The 19,727-nt window shown below is 39.3% G+C and overlaps 1 protein-coding gene across 1 annotated transcript in view; it reads left to right on the top strand.

Annotated features, from left to right (window-relative positions):
* Positions 1-19,727, top strand: part of GPC5 (glypican 5) — a 785,797-nt gene that overhangs the window by 164,554 nt on the left and 601,516 nt on the right. The window contains 2 exon segments of the mRNA XM_049816026.1: positions 14,676-14,809; positions 18,984-19,109. Of these exon segments, the coding sequence (XP_049671983.1) occupies positions 14,676-14,809; positions 18,984-19,109 (260 nt within the window).

The raw sequence follows: 19,727 nt of genomic DNA, 5'->3' as shown, positions 1-19,727 counted from the left end.
ACAAGTCTTGTGAGGAGCAGCTGAGGGAACTGGGGTCGTTTATCCTCGAGAAAAGGAGGCTGAGGGGAGACCTTATCGCTCTCTACAACTGCCTGAAAGGAGGCTGTAGTGAGGTGGGTGCTGGTCTTTTCTCCCAAGTAACAAGCATTAGGACAAGAGGAAATGGCCTCAAGTTGTGCCAGGGGAGGTTGAGATTGGATATTAGGAAAAATTTCTTCACTGAAAGGGTTGTCAAGCATTGGAACAGGCTGCCCAGGGAAGTGGTTGAGTCACCATCCCTGGAGGTATTTAAAAGATGTGGCACTTAGGGACATGGTTTAGTGGTAGACTTGGCAGCGTTAGGTTAATGGTTGGACTTGATGATCTTAAAGGTCTTTTCCATTCTCAACGATTCTATGATTCTATGAATAGATGGAGTCTCCTATGGGAAAACTTTCTGCAAAAATTGGGGGAAAACATGAGAGGACTTGTGGATAGAGGACACCGTCCTGATGGTAGTCAAGATAAGTGTGTTGCCTGTCAATCTTTTCTTGCTTCAGATGTTGATTTGGAAGAGACACACATCATGGGGGAATTATAACCACCCTGGTATCAGCTGGAAGAACAGCACAGCAGTGAACAAGCAATCTAGGAGATTTCTGGAGTGCATTGGCAACAACTTCCTGGCATAGGTGCTAACAAGGAAGAGCGCTCTGCTGGACTCGATACTCACAAACAAGGAGGAATGTGTCAGGGATGTGAAAGTCAGGAGCAGCCTTGAGATCCTAAGAGGATCTCCTAAGAGGAGAAAGCAGTGCAAAAAGGAGGACCACACCCCTGGATTTCAGAAGACCAGATTTCAACCTCTTCAGAGATCTGCTTGGAAAAATCCCATGGGGTATGGCCACGGAGAGTAGAGGGATCCAGGAGAGCTGGTGGATATTCAAGGATCACCTCCTCCAAGCTCAAGAGAGCTCTATCCTGACAAGTAGGAAATCAAGCAGAGGCATCAGGAGTCCTGTGTGGTATAAAGCAAAGAGCTCTTGACTGAATTTATAAAAAGGGAGTGTTTTAAGATGTGGAAACAGGGGCAGATGACCCAAGAATTGGTATAGAATTGGTGCCCAATATTGTAGGGATAGGGTTAGAAAAGCCAAGGCTAACTTGGAGTTGAATCTGGCAAGTGATGGGAAAAGCAGCAAGAAAGAATTCTACAAGTACATAAACAGCAAAAGTAAGACAAGGGAAAATGTGTGCCTGCTGCTGAATGGGGCACGGGAACTGGTGACACAGGATACAGAAAAGGCTGAGGTATTCAATGCCTTCTTTGCCCTAGTCTTGACTAGGAAGACTGGCCTTCAGAAATTAAGGATCCAGAGACTAGGGGGAAGGTCTGGATCAATGAAGACTTAGACTCAGTGGAGAACAAGGTTAGGGCACTAATCATAGAATCATAGAATCATTTAGGTTGGAAAAGACCTTTAAGATCATCGAGTCCAACCATTAACCATGCCCACTAAACCATGTCCTGAAGTACCCTGTCCACTCGCTTTTTGAGTATCTCCAGGGATGGTGACTCAACCACTTCCCTGGGCAGCCCATTCCAATGTTTGACAACCCTCTCAGTAAAATTTTTTTTCCTAATAGCTAACCTAAATCTTCCTTGCCTCAACTTGAGGCCATTTCCTCTCGTCCTATCTCCAGCCACCTGACAGAAGAGACCGGCACCCACCTCGCTACAACCCCCCTTCAGGTAGTTGTAGAGAGCGATAAGGTCTCCCCTCAGCCTCCTCTTTTCTAGACTAAACAGCCCCAGCTCCCTCAGCCACTCCTTGTAAGACTTGTGCTCCAGGCTGCTCACCAGCTTTGTTGCCCTCCTCTGAACACTCCCTAGCACCTCAATGTCTTTCCTGTAGTGAGAGGCACAAAACTGAACATCAGACTCGAGGTGCAGCCTCACCAGTGCCGAGTACAGGGGAGCAACCACCTCCCTGCTCCTGCTGGCCACACTATTTCTGATATCTTAATCTTAGAGCACTTAAACAAACTGGGCAAACAAGTAGCACCCATGAGTGCTGAGGCAGCTGGCTGATGTCATTATGAGGCCACACTCAATTATCTTTGAACGGTCTTGGCAACTGGGAGAGGTTCCTAAAGACTGGAAGAAAGCAAATGTCTCCCCTGTCTTCAAAAAGAGTAAGAATGAGGATCCAGGAAACTACAGGTCAGTCAGCCTCACCTTGATCCCTGGAAAGGTGGTGGAGCTTCCAAACAGATGGACAAGAAGATGATTGGGAGTAATCAGAAAGGATTTACAAAGGGGAAACCATGCTTAACCAACTCGATATCCTTGATAGGACAGCCAACTTGATAGGATATGGGTAGAGCAATGGATGATGTTTACCTTGACTTTACTAAAGCCTGTGAGAGTTTGTGCTGACAAAGTGCACGGTGAGGAAGACTGAAAACTGGATGAGTGGCTGGGCCCAGAGGGTTGTGATCAGTGGCACAAAATACAGTTGGAGGCAAGTCACTGTACCTCAGGGGCAGATGCTGGGGCAAATACAGTTTAATGTCTTCATCAATGGCCTGGGTGATGGGACAGAGTGCACCCTCAGCAAGTTAGCAGACAATACAAAACTTTGGTCAAAGCAAAAGTGAAGGAATTGCTCCTTATACAATCCCAGAGCCTCAGTGAAATTCGCCAGGACAGGATGATAAAAATTGAGGCCAACAGAGTGATAGCCCAAAGGTTCTCAAAGGAGTTGGTTGCAAAGCTATATATCAATAATAGGTACTTTTGTTCTCAAGAGAAGTGGAGGTATTGATGATAAACTGGGGAGGGAAAATGAGCCTTGGTTTAGAAATTGCATAGATACTACTTAAATTTGGTGTTGTGGGGAAATTACTTACATTGTTCCTATCACCAAACTATCTAACTGGACTCAGCCTTGTGCTCCTTTAACTTTCAGCAAGTGTGTATTCCCATTACTAATTTTTAAAAGACAAGCCCCAAGTGAGCAACATGCCATATAGTTCTTTCATACTTTTGTAAAAAAAAGTAAAAAAATGAATACGTAATTTTCAGCAAAGCAGACTTTGGAATATAATTGTGGATTTCTGCCTGAAGCTTTTGGCATATGTCTCTGCCGTCATTACTTTGCTGAATTTATATTACTTGATAAATTGATGAATTTAAATTCCTTCACAAGATTGATATAAACTGATTTGTGGAAACGGCTGAACCGTAATTGGATTTAAAGTTCTCGTCTTATACATGTCTGCATTCTAGTATCATTGTGTTCTAAAGGAAGGTTTGATATCTAACCTAACATAGCACACAGTTGAACACTATCACCTTCCATTTCTCTCCATTCACAGATATGCATCCAGCCGTAGCTGTGAAAAACTGTGGTGCTTGTATAATAAAGTATGGCATATTTTCATCCATCAGTCTTTTTTTTTTTTAATGTAGCATGTAGTAAGTGTACTGCAGTCATGACCTCCATCTAATTCAGATTCCTGTAGCATTGTATTTCACTTCACCATTGTTTCAGAGTGGAAAAGCTCCTTGCTGCTGTCAAAAGGTTTTCTTCTGAGGCTAAACTGGGCTTTTTTCATCAGAAAGAGAATGGAGAACTTTGAAAACAAAGCAAAATCAACAAAGCAAGTGTTTATGGCTTGTTTGTAACTAATGAAAAGTTGTTCTTATTAAATAGTAGGCTTTCTTCCTACCTAAACATACCACTGGTTTGGCAACTCTTACCATCTTTTCTGTTTTGATCCATCCTTGGTATGTGTATTACTGAGATCTGAAGTATTACTCTTATTTCTGTAGTCTTGTCCTCTATACCTCACACTAAATACTACCGCTATAAAGGCCCATGCCGTTTCAGAGATTTTGTAACTAAAATTGGTGTTTTCCAAATAACGACAAAATCTCTGCTACAATATTTAACATAAAAATAGTGGTAACCACATCCCAAAGCATCTCTTGTATGTTGGAATGAATCCTTGTTGTAAGCTTTGTGCTGCAGAATTCTGCTCAAAATCGGTGTCCTTTTCCAGTGCAATTGGTCTGCTTGCTTCTAATGTGTAGAAAAAGGGCTTCAAATTGTGCATAGAATATTAGCAAAGGCAATAATACATCCATAGGTATATACACATTTTGGAAAAATGTATGTTAGTGTATGATCTACTCCTTTCATTTATCAGGGCATTACTTCTCAAGTGCAAATTGGAAAGAAAAAGTAAAATTGATGAACATTGCTGGCATACGCTTCCTAATATTCTGTCAGTGTCTTTATTTTAAGGTTTATGATACACTGGCAGGTGTGTGCGAAACACTGGAAGCACTCATTTCTCTCAAGAGCTTCTTAAATATAATAGCAGAACATGAAGCCATGAACTCATGTCTGTCTAAATAAAGTCAATTGCTACATTCCTCAGCTTCTCAGCATCTGAGTATATGGTGGCACAGCTTTTGGTACGTGTTTCAAGATACATCATTTTCAATTCCTGTTCTTTCAGCCAATTTTCCTTTCATTTATGGAAATGAGAGCGGGCATCTTTCTCACCTTTGGAGAGAAGTGGTTCAAATCCGGTGTCAAGTTCGTATCTCACACTTTTCTGAGAAGTGCTTTTTTCCAATTCATTTGCCAAATTTCCCAGGTTCCTCCCCTGCAACTCCCACAGTGGTGGTACTTGTTGTACGGGGTGCGGGTGCCGTGGTGCTGGTCGGGGGGTCTGCAGGAGAGGACTGGCCGGGGCTGCCCCGAGCCGGACACGGCCAGTTCCAGTCGGCTCCGACCCGCCCGCCGCAGGGCACTGCTCAGACCCGCAGAAAAGGTGGTGGCGCCTCAGGGAAAACGTATTTAAGAAAGCACAAAAATGATGCACAGCAGTGAGGAGCGAGGAAAAAAGGTGAGAGAAACAGCCCTGCAGACCCCCAGGTAAGTGCAGAAGGAGGGGAGGAGATGCTCCAGGTGCCAGAGCAGAGATTCCCCTGCAGCCCGTGTGGAAGACCATGGTGAGGCAGGCTGTCCCCCTGCAGCCCATGGAGGTTCACAGTGGAGCACATATCCACCTGCAGCCTGGGGAGAACCTCATGCTGGAGCAGGGGAAAAGTGTGAGGAGGAAGGAGCGGCAGAGACGCGGTGTTACGGACTGACCACAACCCCCCTTCCCTGTCCCCCTTGCAGCACTTGGGGGGCTGAGGGGAGGCTGAGGAGTTGGGAGTGAAGGAATGAAGCTGAGCCTGGGATGAAGGAGGGTGCTGGGGGGAAGGTGTTTTTGGTTTTATCTTTGTTTCTCGCCATTCTACTCTATTTTTAATTGGCAGTAAATTAAATTCATCTTCCCCAAGTTGAGGCTGTTTTACCCATGACAGTAATTGATGAGTGATCTCCTTGTCTTTATCTTGACCCACAAGCTTTTTCATCTTATTTTCTCCCCTTGTCCTGTTGAGGAGGGAGAGTGAGAGAGTGGCTGGGTGGGGGTCTCGCAGCCAGCCAAGGTCCACCCACCACACTTACCAACACACACACATGGCTTTGGCAAGCAATGCTGAGTAGTGCAGGTTTGCATAAGGTATGTTCAATATAGACTGCCAAGTAAATATTGTAGGAACATATCATGGCAGGCATTATGCATTCCTGTTTAATGTGTTTAGAGCAAATCCATTTCATAATTTGAAATTACTTGAATCTTTTGTTAAATCTCCCAGTTTGCTACACTTCCTTCTTAAGATTGAGATCTATTTTATCAGGAATGCATAGGATCTTTAATATACCTCCCTTTTTTTCTTTTTTAACAGAAGGTTAGGCAAAATTTGGGCAAAAGGCACAGATCCAAAATGGCCTTCCTCTTTCCATTAACTGCATAGGGACTCAGAGTATGAAAAGTGTGGAGTAAGCAGTCTGGGCTGCCATCATGTTCTGGTTTTAGGTGACATGCTAGACATCTAACTCAGCTTTGGCACCATGGCAGGCATGTCTGAATGTGTCCACTGGGGAGCTGAACTGAAGGTAAGGAAGGTGCTCCAAAAGTCTGAAAATGCTGCTCAAGATTCTGTTTCTTTGTATTTACAGAAGGAGAAGAAAGGAGGCTTTTTACTCCTTCCCCAAAGCCAAGTAAGAGGCATGAGTAAGTGTAAAGGAAGAAGTCAACTGAGAATCCTTTCTGTAGGCTATGTATGTGTTTTCTTTCTTCTCTGCTCTTCCTTTTTCATTGTGAAACAGAATAACTGTTCACAAAGAGAGCTACTCAGCTGAGCAGACTTCTGGTGTCTCAGTTGGCCCTTAAATCACTACCAACCCTTTGTACTGGAAGCTAATAACTTTGTGAGGGCAAATTCAGAGATTTTGAAGCAAATGAGTTTTTCAGACTGTTTTGGTCCTTGAAATATGAACATGTATAAATGAGTGAGTGTCTTCTACATCACAAAAGATCTTCAAAGAAAACTGGTTTGTCCAGGTTCAAATAAGAGGGTGAGGAGACACTGAAACACTTAATATACAGATAAAGGAAGCAAAACCACATATCTCATAAGATGTAATTTGGAATGGGGGAGAAACACCTAGGTTCTCTGAAATGCTGACTAACTAGATAGTGGGTTTTTCCCCTCATCTTTTTTTTCAGATAGTTTTAGATTCTTTATTATCATGAAGAGGTGACCCTCCAATTATCTAAAGAGTTGTTGACACTGTCTTATGCTAAATGAAGTAATGCATCATGACTGTTACTGTAAGTGTGCATGATTTTACTGAATTAGATACTTTTGTTGCAGATCTTACAAAACTGCTCTCCTCTTCACAATTTTGGAACAGAAATTGCAGCCTGCCACAAAGTGTAAACACATCGTGCAGATATGCTGACACAGCCAACTTGTTTTGGTTTCACAGATTCTTCATGTATTGTAAGTTGTAATATGTTTTTTGTTTTAAGTGAGTAACATGCCTGATAAAGGTTATAGAGCCCCATTTCTGCTTGCTTTGACAGTCATATTCTTACTGAATTTCTTCTGGGTTACACAGGTGACCCTGGATAGACTTACACTCAGATTTAAAGAACAATTCTGCTTGTATAGTCATAATGTTAGCCCTCTACGTCAGAGCTGTACTTGCAGGACATACAGAAGTAAGGAGCAATAAGGTATATTTTAACCACTAGAGAGCATAGATAAATCAGTCAAACTACACACAGGCAGCTGATCTTTGGAAAGGACTACTGCCAGTTTTATATAATTACTTTTCAGAGGAGAACCACAGTGTTTTCACTGAGCATAAATGAAACACCTGAAGCAGACTTGAATTGGGAAAGCTGGCAGCCTCTCACAAGAAGCAGTTTTGTTGAACTGCCTTTGAAGAGTTTGAACTGGCAGTGCTGTATTCTGGCTGCAGGGTAGCTTGGCTGAGAACATTAGGATTTCCCCTGACATTAAGCCATTAAAAAAAAACCACCAACATTTCCTTCCCTCCCACCCCCATTCAGAAGGAGAAACTATTTTTACTGCCAGACTTGCTAAGTGTTAGTCCCTCATGAAAGGAGCAGCAGAATTAAAACCGTTTAAGGTTTTAGTAATTAAAGAGCAGAAGACACAAATTAAAAGTATATTAAGTAACTCATATTTAATGGGCTACTGGATTTTACTTTACAATCAGAACATGCAAAATTGTGAAGGAAATCAGAGATAATTAAAAACTGACGAGATATGAGAACAGTCTCAAGAACTTGGGCTGGAGCACTGGTTTTGGTAGATGGAGTGGTAGGAGGAGGATACCAGTCTCAGTCACATGAAATTTGTGGACTGTGGCTCCCAGAATCCAACAGCTTGGACAGCAGTCTTTTGCAAAACAGTATAAAAAATTTGCTGATTAAAAAAGACTGGTTTGCAAACTCTTAGCTTTTTGTCTCTTCCTTGGTCCTCTGTAGATTTCCCCAGAAAGGTGTACAGCAATGGCACTGATGCCACATCAGTGCCAAACAGAGTGGAATAATTAGTTCACTTATCTCCAAGTTGTACTACTATTTATATTTCACAGAAAGTGATCTTCCTTTTTTTTGCAACATGTAATCCTCTCAGTTCTTTCACTTCATACTCTATCTCACTTAAAAGATTATAAATACACTTTTTCATGTATCACCTGAGCTTTTAATTACAATTTTGAATAAAATTGCTTTGAAATTATCATTATTTGGCAAGTCCATTTAAGATTTGTCTTGCAGGTGATTATAAATGGAGTGTTTACTAATTTGTGCAAGCATTATTCTAAGTATGAGCTTTACTCTGTAATTCTTTAGGCTGTTGTTCACAATGTTTTCCCCTTTCAGCTTGTCTTGGATTTCTCTTGGAAGTTCTGTAAAATGATTAAACCTATCTATGAAACTTACAAAATAGCCGCTGTAGCTCCAGAGCTTGCTTAGCGTTCTGGGTGCCTAAGACATACTGCTAAGAGTCCTGAGGCTACAGTGGAGAAAAAGAGACAACTAGTCACAGATAAAGAAGACAAAATTTACAAAGAAAACCAAGGAAATAATACACGATTTCTGCCTGATTTTCCTGTGGTGTAAACACTGGTGGTACTCCACCATACTTTGCTAAGACAATCTCATTAATGTCTTTTTCCTGTTCTGAAGGAAAACCAGCCTGTTTTACCAAATGCTCGCTCTCCTTGTTTTCAAGAACTTGGATTTTGTTTCAGTAGGGAATACTTGACTCTTCCATGCACACGTGCACGCTCTCACATATCAAAATACATTTTTCTTTGCAACAGAAGTTTGATATCAAATATGCAACTGTTAACAAGCAGCAAACGATAAAAGCCTGCTTAAGTGCTTGGAAATACTGAAATACTGGTGCTCCCTCTTGTGGTTTAACGAGAAGAAGACAAACCGGTGAAAACAGCGCTAAGTGTGTGGTATATTGGCTCCTGCAGCAGGAGCTCAGCTGGACACTATTACAGGTTGAAAGGAGAAGCTAATCTTACTTTGAGAGATCTTAATTTTCACCTGCTTACATGGTCAGAAAGTGCCAAACCCCTGTGTTGCCTGGTGACAGAGGAGGCATCCTTTCCTGTGCTTCTCGCAGAGGCTGGCTGGCAGATTGAGGTGCAAAAAAGAGTATACTGTACTGGTCTTCTTTTTCTCTTTTGTCTGACACACAGCCACCTTACCTGAAAGTATTACACATCCACTTGCAAGGATTAAATCTGAATCAAGGAAACGTCATAAACATGTAATGCATTGTTTTTCTGGATGAATATTTTGGGTAGTTTGATTAGTAATCTGTTGCTGGAAATGCTTGTGACTCATCAAGAGTCTGTTTCTCGAAGAAAGTATTCACTTGTGTATTCCTAGAAAATAAAATAAAATACATTTTTTTGGTAACAAATGTATTTTCAGCCCATCCATCCCTGCCATCTCATTTTAGCTTTGTTTTAGTTATTAGACTTCAGCTGTCTGTTTGCTTATGCGTGTTTGAGGGATTTAACTGTAAAAGATGATGGCAAATTTGATAGCTAGAACTGAAAGCCACCAGACTAATCACTAAGTAAAACACGCATTAAATAAAAGCAGTTTTAAATGTCTGCATGGACTATGGCCACAATGATGGCTTACAGGTCTGAGAGACTGCGTCAGTCTAGTGAATACATGACATGTACCCCATTTACAGGAAATCCTGGATATATATGTATCAGAAACTTACAGTGTTTGCTAAACTTACCAAAACAAGCATGAAACTGTTAAACATAAAAGAAAGAGCAATTTTCAGACTCCTGATTCTGGTTCCCAGCTAGAGCTGAGTGTAAGCCCCGGAGGTTTTGTATCCAGAGAAGTGTTTTCTTCCCTGTTGCTCTATGCACAGCAGTAAGAACAAGTGGAACAGACTACAGACACTCCGCAAGACTCGAAGATGGTCATCTTTTCATTGTATTTCACAACAGCCTATGGCCCAAAGTGGAGCAGAGAATCTCGGGATTCTTGAGACTTATTTCTGCACAGCGGCAGTGTTTAAAGATAATGGCAGAGCTAATCACTGAGACTTGGCATTATCTAGTTTGAAGTGTACCACAGGACTGTGCCTTCAGTTTGCTTCAGACATTTGATGTAAAATCACTTCAGTGGAAATTCTGAGGTCAGAAAGAACCATTTCTATAGTGGAAAAAAAAACCCAAAGAATGTGACTCATCTCTCCTATTGAACACATGAATTTAAGAGGACAGTATCCCACCATTATTGGTATGATGCTCACATCATTGTCCAGTCCTGTGTAAACGTAAAGGTTTATGATGCTCCAGTTTTCCAAACTGTAAGTAACCATAAGTAGACGTTCTACGGAATTGCACCAAGGAAAATCAAACTGCCATGAAGTTCATGTGTGGCACTAATTGCAATTTAACTGCATGGTTATTACAAGAGCTTTTAATTAACCTAGTCATCATACTGTGGTGTACAAATTGTTTATAATAACAGCATGCTGAGTATAATGACAATAGGTTTGTCTGAACTGTGAAAGTTGGGAGTTTTATCATTTTCTGAGGTTTCTTTTTATGCCCTTAAATTTTGTGCGGTATTTAAGAACATTTGACCAAAAGAAAAAGAACCCAACCAACCAACCAACGGAAAAAACCCTAGTAAGTTGCTGAGGCTTGTCTGTTTTAAAATCTTATAGCAGTCTTCAGTTATTCCTGAAATTCAGTGAGATGTGTAATTCTCTCCTGAATAATATTTTCAGTCATTTTTCAGTCTCACTTTTGTCAGCGTATTTTCGGTCCCCTTTGAGAATAATTTTAGACACTCTTTCAGGATTTTGTGTTTGAAGCCAAGAAAAATGCTCAGTTTGTGGAAACATTCAGTGGGAATACCCTTTCAGTGAAACTGGAAGATAGTAAGAGTACCTTCTGGTCCGATATTGCTGGAAAATGGTCATTTGTTAGATCATTAGTTTAGTGAGACCATTCCCCTTCTCTCAAAGTTACGATTCCAGTCTCTCAAGACTGGTGGTGATAGCACTGACCAAATTTTTACCTGGAAGGTTAATTTCACAGCCCTAAACCTAAACATAAAGAAACAATGTAGCTAGTGGAAATAGTTGTAGTCCTTCAGAAAACAAGGGAAATACAACAAAGTGGCATTACACTTACACTATGTACTCATTCCTGCAGATGTAAAGAATGCATTAAAAAAACAAAGCAGAAATTATTATGGAAAATGTATTTATCTGGTTTTTAGACCATCATCAGCTGTGTCTTGGGAAATGAGATACTGACGTTTTGATTTTAAATTATTTGGCTCACAGACACAACAGGCAGGCACCTGAAGGCAAGATAAGAGTATATGACCTTTTCTTGTGCACAAGTTTACTGAAGAAACCATAGGACAATGAAGACTGGGCCATGCGAAAGTACATTTGGCATGCATATACAGTTAATGGTTGAAACAACATAAAAGTGACAGCCACTAGTGAACAGTTATCAAAAGACAGATTGGATTCAGCTGGGTGAGTGATGCAAGTGTGATGTACCAAACACAAAAAGAAGAACCAACACCACACAAAGCCAGTTGGTCAGTCAGTGGTCCCAGGGTTTAAATATCAGGAGATGAGAAAGGTAACAGAGGTGATGACATCATAACTGTACATGCTGAAGTAGCTCATCCTGCAGAAACTATGTCTGAAGAAGTAAGTGACTTTGCTAAAGATGGTGAGCTAACTTTCAGCTCTGAGAGCTGTTGCTGTCATTAACTATGTGATTACTGTCATGCAGTTCTTTGTGGGAATGGCAGAGGTGTATGTGGTGCTGTACAAACTTTTTATCATTTAACTAATGCTTTTTTCCAGAATTTTCCAAAAATAGCTTTTGGGAAAAAAAATCAGTTTTTAAAAAGACATTTCAGATTATGATTGCGTTTTTATGGTATTTACATATATAAAGTCTACCCAAGATTAATTTTTAAGAAAGATTTTATATTTGAAACTAAGGTTTATTTTTAAATGTATCAGTGAATGCAAATTTCCTGGTATTGCACAATGCATTTCTTGAGACATTCACTCAAAAGAGAATAAACAGAGAGAAAGGTCATTAGACCTTTTTTGAAGCAATTTTATAATACATATAAAACAAATATCTGTATTCCAAGACACTATGACTGTAAAAATTATGTTCATTTTAGTCAGAGTAAAATATAATGAATTTTATTGTAAATTCAAGAAATCTAGATAGCTGTGGATTCTCCTGCCTTTCTAGTGAAGCTGAATGCATATGTTTTTTGAGTTTACTATACCTGGAGCCAATTGGTTTTTTTTCTTTCTTTTTTTCCCTGACCCAAAGGACTGGTACTCATCTGCTTAGGGTCTGTATTGGCCAGTGAATCATCTCCTCCATGTTTCTCTTCCCTTCACAGGTGCCCACCTTGCAGTCAGTCTCTGAGAGTGCCTGGACAGCTGGGTTGCCTCTTTCAGATGTGCAAGGCACCTAAGACCTACAACAACCTACACACCTAGCCCATGCCTGTCATGAGACAGTGCCTCCTTCCCTAACATCTGGTTCTGACTCTTGCTGTCTCTTAAACCCTTATTTTTATTCTTGGTAAGACAAAGAGGTGTTGAAGAATGTATGGCAAGCTGGGATGGAGGCAACCCAAACCATCAGTTGCTTTGTTATAAAAGCTGATCGTAAGTGTAATGCTTCCCATGTCACAGCAGTGAGCATAAGAGATCATGAGCAAAGTGAGACAAGTAAAAGGACAAAAGCATATTTTGTCTCTGGCAGATCTGCATTATATTGGTGTAGAGTGGCTGATGGGATAGACTGTTGCATAGGCTGGTGAAATGCAGCACTGAAGGAGCAGACTCGCACAAGGATGGATGAAGCCTAGAAAGAGTGTAGAGACTGACGGGAGGGGAGGGAATGGGAGTCCAGTTAAGCTGATGGAGAGCATGGGGAGCATGGGGTAATGTGCTCTGAAGAAGAGCTAATGGGGAAATAGTGGAAGAAGTGTGAGCAAGGTTTGAAACTGAATTTGAGGACAAGAACATATGTAGTAAGATGCTGTCCAAGGAGACACTGCCTCTGATAAGAAATGGTGAGGTGAATACTTCAAAACATGTTTAAAGTGTATCCCATTAAGTCCCTTAAAGGACGTTAGCCGTATGTCCGGGGACGATTATCTTGCAGGTAAATTCATGCATCTCATTTGAAGGGGATTCAAACTATAATTTGGATGCCTCAATTAACACATGAATTGCAGCCAAAAAGGACTATTCACTTTCAACTTTACCCTCACTTTCAATTCATATGGTGAATGCTTATTGATACATAGTAACGATGCTGATTCTTTCTTCTTTTAACTGGTGTAAGCCAGTACATTCAATGAGTCTTTCATTATCAACACTTACACCATGCATAACAACAAAGAAACTCATCAAAACTAGGTATGTTCATTTTATTCTAGATTTTAAATGTATTTCTTAACTAACACTACAGCAATTCTTAGTTGGAAAGGTGGTCCCTAAGACTTGCACTTTTATCTTTAATATCTGTGAAGGTAACTTGAAACGTGAGATTTATTTCCTTTCTCTGTTCTTGCATTTGGGGGTATAAAATGAAGCAGGAAACAGTAAACCTTGTTGTATAACCTATACACCCTTTCCTCTGCCTCATGGTAGCATTTTGAGTATGTTTCTGCTTCAAAAATTGGATCCCTGTCTTAGAGCCAACAGCGATCTTCTCTCCCCCTTCTTCTTTTAAAAAAGTTGATTACCTGTTGAAACCGAGTTTTCATAAATCACATACAATATTAGTTTTTCAGTAGTGCATGTGTGCTAGCTTACACAAGATATGTGCTGTTCAGTATGCTTAATATGTTGTCTGATGTGATCCCAGCACGAAGTATCTCTTATTTAATATGTATGTAAAAATATGTATGGCCCTAATTATTTTTATTCAGTGACTAAGAATAATGAGCTATGAACATGAATTCATATTCTCTATCATACAAAATGCTCAGTATCACATTTTACAGGGAAGAAAATGGGAGTTCATGTGAATTTGTATCTATTGACATCTAGATCAGAAAGCCAGACATAAAAAATCCCTTGATATTTTCAACATCTGTGGTCCGAATCATTAAACTTACATCTTGGATCATTAAATTTACATCTTGCAAAGTTGTAATGCAAGTTTCCACCATGCTAACTGTTCACTATATGCTCTGGGTAACTGTGCTGAACATGCCGTAATAATTCATCAGCCCTGAAAGAAATCACAAAGTTCGATGCATATTATAAATGTGATCAGGCTGTATTACAGAAAAAATGGAAATAGGCTGCTGTTCACAACACATCATATTCTCTGGGGTTACTGTTACTGTCTGCATAACAATACACTTTTCTTACAGGAAGAAAAAAGCCACAGTCAATAAAGTATGTGTAGTGACTTGCATATACACCTGGTATTCCTTTAAAAGGAGTGATTTTGTTTCATTTTTTTTCTACTATAAAATGACTAATTATGTGTTTACTGCATTCATTATGTATATAGTGTTGAGAAGTATGATAATTAATGATACTTTTCTTAGCTTAATGTCCACAGAACTTTCCTTCTTACTAAAATGGACTTAAACTGAATTGTGAGGTACATAATAATTTTTGTTTACATGTGTTCTTTTCTTCTTCTTCTGGCTTTTTTTCCTTTGAGGTGAACAAGGTATGTGGTCCTCCTGTGAGGAAGCCTACACAGTCTCCAGGTCGCTCCTTTGATCAGAACAAAGATAATCAAGGGTTGAAGATGTTCTCAAGAGACAGTGAAGAAACCTTTGCCAACAGAAGAAAGTAAGAAAGATATTAGGTTTACACTCAGAAAGAAAGAATGAAGTAAGCCATTAATTTTACAACAGAACAGATTATATTCAATTCAATGGCATGCATTACTAGAGAATAAATAAAGGCTGCAAAGAATGAAGCATTTCAGCAATGCAGTCTGCTCGGTTACATTTTGGAAAGAATAATTTCATGACTAGATTTTATTTTCTGAAATAATGTACATATGACCAGAGGCATTTGGTGTGGTTTAGAGTACTTAAAAAAATGGATAACATTGGTAGAATATGAGCGTTGGCTCTATCTTTATGTGTAAATTTTCAAATTACATTTAACTTGCACATCAGCAGACATTACTAAATCTGTCAAAAAATGATTGTGACTTTTATCGGAAGACTATTTGTACAAATTGATCAGACAGAAAAAAATGAATGACTGTTCTTAGATACCTTTCTACTGTAAAAAAATGAGACAACTAACCATTTGGGGCTAAATCTTGAAGTCCTCATTCAAGCAAGTCCAGCTGAGTTATTTTCTCTGGCTCTTTTGCTAGCATACAGTGAATTGAGGTGACTGCAAGGACTTGGAGATTTGATTTATACCTGGCTCAGCATTACAGGGTAAAATTTGCCTAACTGTGTATGAGCTAGGCGTTTAAGCTGCCATGTAGTCTATGGAGAGGAGGACTCAATTCAGCTGCCCACACAACTACAAGCACCCAATGCCACTTGAGGATACCCTCGGGTATCCCAGCTGATCTGCTGCTGCCAAGAAGGATGCAGGTGTCCTGTAAATTGTATATTCCAGCCTTCTGCAGATATCTTGGATAGCTGATGGCATCTCAAAGGCCAGTCTATCTTTAGACAAATTAATCAAGCATTTAACAACCATAAGGAGTAATAGCACTGTAACGAGTAAGGATAGTATTACAGTTGAGCCTAAGGCCCTATTATGCAAATAAAGTACAAAGTTAAAATTAGAAGTTTCATTTCTATCACAGTATTTGCTAAAATACAGAGAGGTTTTCTTTGTTCTCTGTTTCCTCTCCTTTCACTTTGAAGTGTAGAAGGAAACTGAAGTGAGAGAATTGCAGGGAATAGTTGCTCACTCCTGATGTCTGGAGAAGAAAAAGTGCCTCTGAACTTCAAAGACAGACCATTCTTGTTAGTGCAAGGTCCTTCATGTTCCAAATAGAGGAGAAAAAAACCCACCAAAACCAAACACAGGATTTAGAGAACATTGTGGGAATGGAAAGAGCCGCAAAACGCAAGTTTGCTTTAGCCAGCACAGAAGTTCATCAGGCAATACCCATTATACAGCAACATTTTCTGTGTTACATAGCTAAGCAAGTTCTTGATGTTTTCTGATTGCTAGCACTCTGCAAACATGAAACCGAATTCTAAAATTTCACTTAATCCAGGACTGTTCCATGTTTCAAAATAAGTGGTGTCTGGATTGACCTCAGGAAGATTGCCCAAAAGACCTGAAGGGGCACGAGAGGCAGTGGGCAGCACGAAGCAATGCTTTTTTACCGTGACTTCCACCAGCCTGAGGTGATGGAAACTCTTCATGGCATGCAACAGGCGCTGCACCAAAAAGGGGGACCAGGGAGAAAACTTGAGATCCACTGACACAGATTTCAGTTTAACAACTTCATAGTTGATATCATCTTCATTGGCTGCCTCCTGGATCACCTCCTTCCTTATTAGTCACAATCACTTTATATTTCACTTTATATTCCCATGGCAACTGTAACAATTCCTCACATGGAAGAGCAACTTCAGTAAATGTTTGCAGCCTGCTTTTAAGGAAGTGCTGTTCTGAGTCTAACTCCGCTTTATTTACCTCCCATGTACTTCTGGCAGCAGGTTGCTGGCAGCAACTTTCACAGGCTTCAGCAGAAAAGCATAGGCTTCTTCCAAACTGTGTAGATTTGATCGTTGACAGTTATCTGAGGGAAAACAAATGAAGAAAATGATTCCATTAAATGTGTGACTCCTAAGAGTTCCCTGATTTCCTAAGATTTTTCAAATGCATCTCCAGATGAAAGTTTACATTTTACAGTATGTGGTGGACTACATCTGCCTGAACTTTTTGTAAATTATTTTTACCATCAGACCTAAGCTGGTATTTTCTAGTACTATGTGATACAAGAAGAAAAGGAAATTTCTCTGTGCTTTTGACACCAAAAATTGTCAGATGAATTTAAAAAAATTCTAAGCAGAACCTTCGATAGTAACATACAGACTTGAAAGTATATAATGCTTTTTCCTCCAGAACTTAACATTGCAGACAGCTTTTAGCATAGAGAACAAAATTGTAAAAAAAATGAACATTTCCATGTAAACAGATAAGAAGTATTTGCAGCTTCCACTGACTGTAATTGCACATTTGTGCTCAGCTGCCTATAATTACATGCTGTCTGGTCCAGAAGATGATGATGTGAAAATTGACATTCATACCATCTGCCCTTCTAACTACTTTGGTCAGACATCAACAGGGGCTGAAATCAGTTATTACTTCTGTATTAACCTTAGCTTTGCCTCAGGATGTATTTACTAATAAACTGAATGACCTTTCTGTTAGAATGGGGTTTGTCACAAGATATTAGGGCAGCTGTATTTATTTCAGTTTCTGTGTTACACATGGATTGATTCTGCAGAAGAAGAAATTCCAACTATTTACTATGAGAGGACTCTCTAGTTTTCATCCAGAATGTAAAGCCAAAGCATAGACAAAATCAAAATCAATCCCACTCAATGGGGAATGGAGGAAAATTGCAAACATACTGCACACACTGGATGCAATTTGGGGGATGGAGAAATACAAGATACAACTATTTATGGCTGGCAGAGTGTGGATGAACCATATTTACATATTTAAGATATATTGTGCCTAGGCAGTTTTATGATGCATAGTCAAAATTGACCCTACCTGAGATTTTCAGAACTGCAGTTTTACACTTAGTAGGGCACTCATATCACATTTAATAGGCATAGTAAATCTAAATCACTGCAGTTTGTGTAAAATATTTGCCCTACAATTACAAGAAAGAACATCTGGCTTTTTAAATGATGGGACTGTATATAATCACTCATGTTTTGATTTGGAGTAAACAATATTAATTTAATTCCTATGCCATTTTAGGCCTACGTTGACTAAATATAGGGAAACATATAGAATATTTCTGGCATTTTTTTCACAACTCCAGACACCATACAAGAAGTTAACATAAAGTGAAGCTTGCAGGCTTGTGGAGCAATGAGTACAGCATTTGCTGGTGCCTTTCTTTGTGCCTGCAGGTCATAGATAACTCAGTATAGTGTGATGTTCTAAACCAGAATGAGTAAATATTTTAATTTTTCACAGCAGGAATGGGTCTCCCAGGAAGAGATTTTCAATACAATTTATAAACATAAATATCACAATCCAGTTAAAAACATACTAACTAAAAATTAATTCATTTGTTTTGATTTAAGTACAAAAATTTATCATTAGCTCTGGGCATCTTGACAATTATTTAAAATAGCAATATATAATTTATAACCTACCAGCACAGCACATGATAAAACTGATGTCATTTTTCAGACACTTATTTAAGTATCCACTAAATATTTAACACCTACATCTTAAACCCATCTTACCTAAATCTTGAGTTGCTCCATAACTGTAACAAATATTCTTTGTAGTATTTGTAACACTATAGTTGGTAGCACTATAGTTGATTTGTAACACTATATAGGTTAGTGTAGTATTTATAACACTATAGTTGATAGCACTTTTGAAAAACAGATGATTTATTCAGACACCTATTTTTGTATTTGCTATGCTTTTTTTTTGGAACATTTTTTAGTATATTTGTACAAGTGTAGCATTGCAAACTGTATCACAACTCTGCAAGAAAATTTCAGGTTGGAGGAAAATAATTCCTGTTCCAGAGCATGAGTAAAGTGTTTTTGTTCACTTTGACCAGTAAGAGTGTCAGCTTTGTAAACTACTGACATGTATCTGAGAGAATCAAACTTATCTAACAGGAAATTGACAAATTGATTTAAAAAATCATTGGAACCAATGGAGAGTAATAGAATAAGCACATTCTTTATCTTCTTGTAGAAACACACAATGGCAGTACTGCTTAATGTTATTGATTGACACTGTCAATTATTTCCCGTGTTCCCCTGTGCAGAGAATTTATCAGCCATCTCTGGCTCTACGGAGCCTTTTATGGTGGCCTGGCTGATCAGCCGTGCGGTAATGAGTTGGCAGCTGCGGATGGACTCCCGTGTTGGAACGGAGAAGATGTTGTAAGAAGGTACCTTTGTGACTCACTTTTGTCTTTCCTTTTGTATTTCCTGTTTCTCTAAAGGAGCTTCCAGCTCAAGTACATTGTTTCCCTAGATATGTGTCAAGATTAGTTTGAAAAACAAAGCAGGGTGGGTTTCCTTCTCTCAGGCTTCACCTGTAAACAGCAAAAAAAAATCTGCCTGTGTCTCTGTTTTGAGGAAAACAGAAAATTCTGCTGTTCTTCAGACATTTTTCCTTCAAATTTATGGCACCTAAACCTATACTGGAAAAGAAGCTGAATTGGCATTTACAAAATACAGTTGGAGGAAAAAAATATGGATTTTTGTTTGAGCTTGATCTTTATGAAATGCTCCTTTTAATACAGAGTATATGATAACAGACTCAAGCTATTTGCTTAAAACTTTCTCTGACTCTGAAGAATGAGGTAATCTCTTAATATGTATGGCTTCTCAGGGGAGAGCTAAAAGTTAAAACATGAAGATAAAACATTTTAGAGGTGAAACACATGTATTTTTTAATGTATGCAGCATCTTGGGAGACATCATTCAGCAGCAGTGGCAAAGAAGAGATAATAATGAACTGCTATGCTCCTGGATGTGTATCTCTGGAATCAATATATTTCACA

The sequence above is a fragment of the Accipiter gentilis genome, chromosome 13 (genome assembly GCF_929443795.1).
Source record: "Accipiter gentilis chromosome 13, bAccGen1.1, whole genome shotgun sequence".
In the NCBI taxonomy this organism is placed as follows: domain Eukaryota; kingdom Metazoa; phylum Chordata; class Aves; order Accipitriformes; family Accipitridae; genus Astur; species Astur gentilis.
This window is presented reverse-complemented; position numbering and strand designations above follow the sequence as displayed.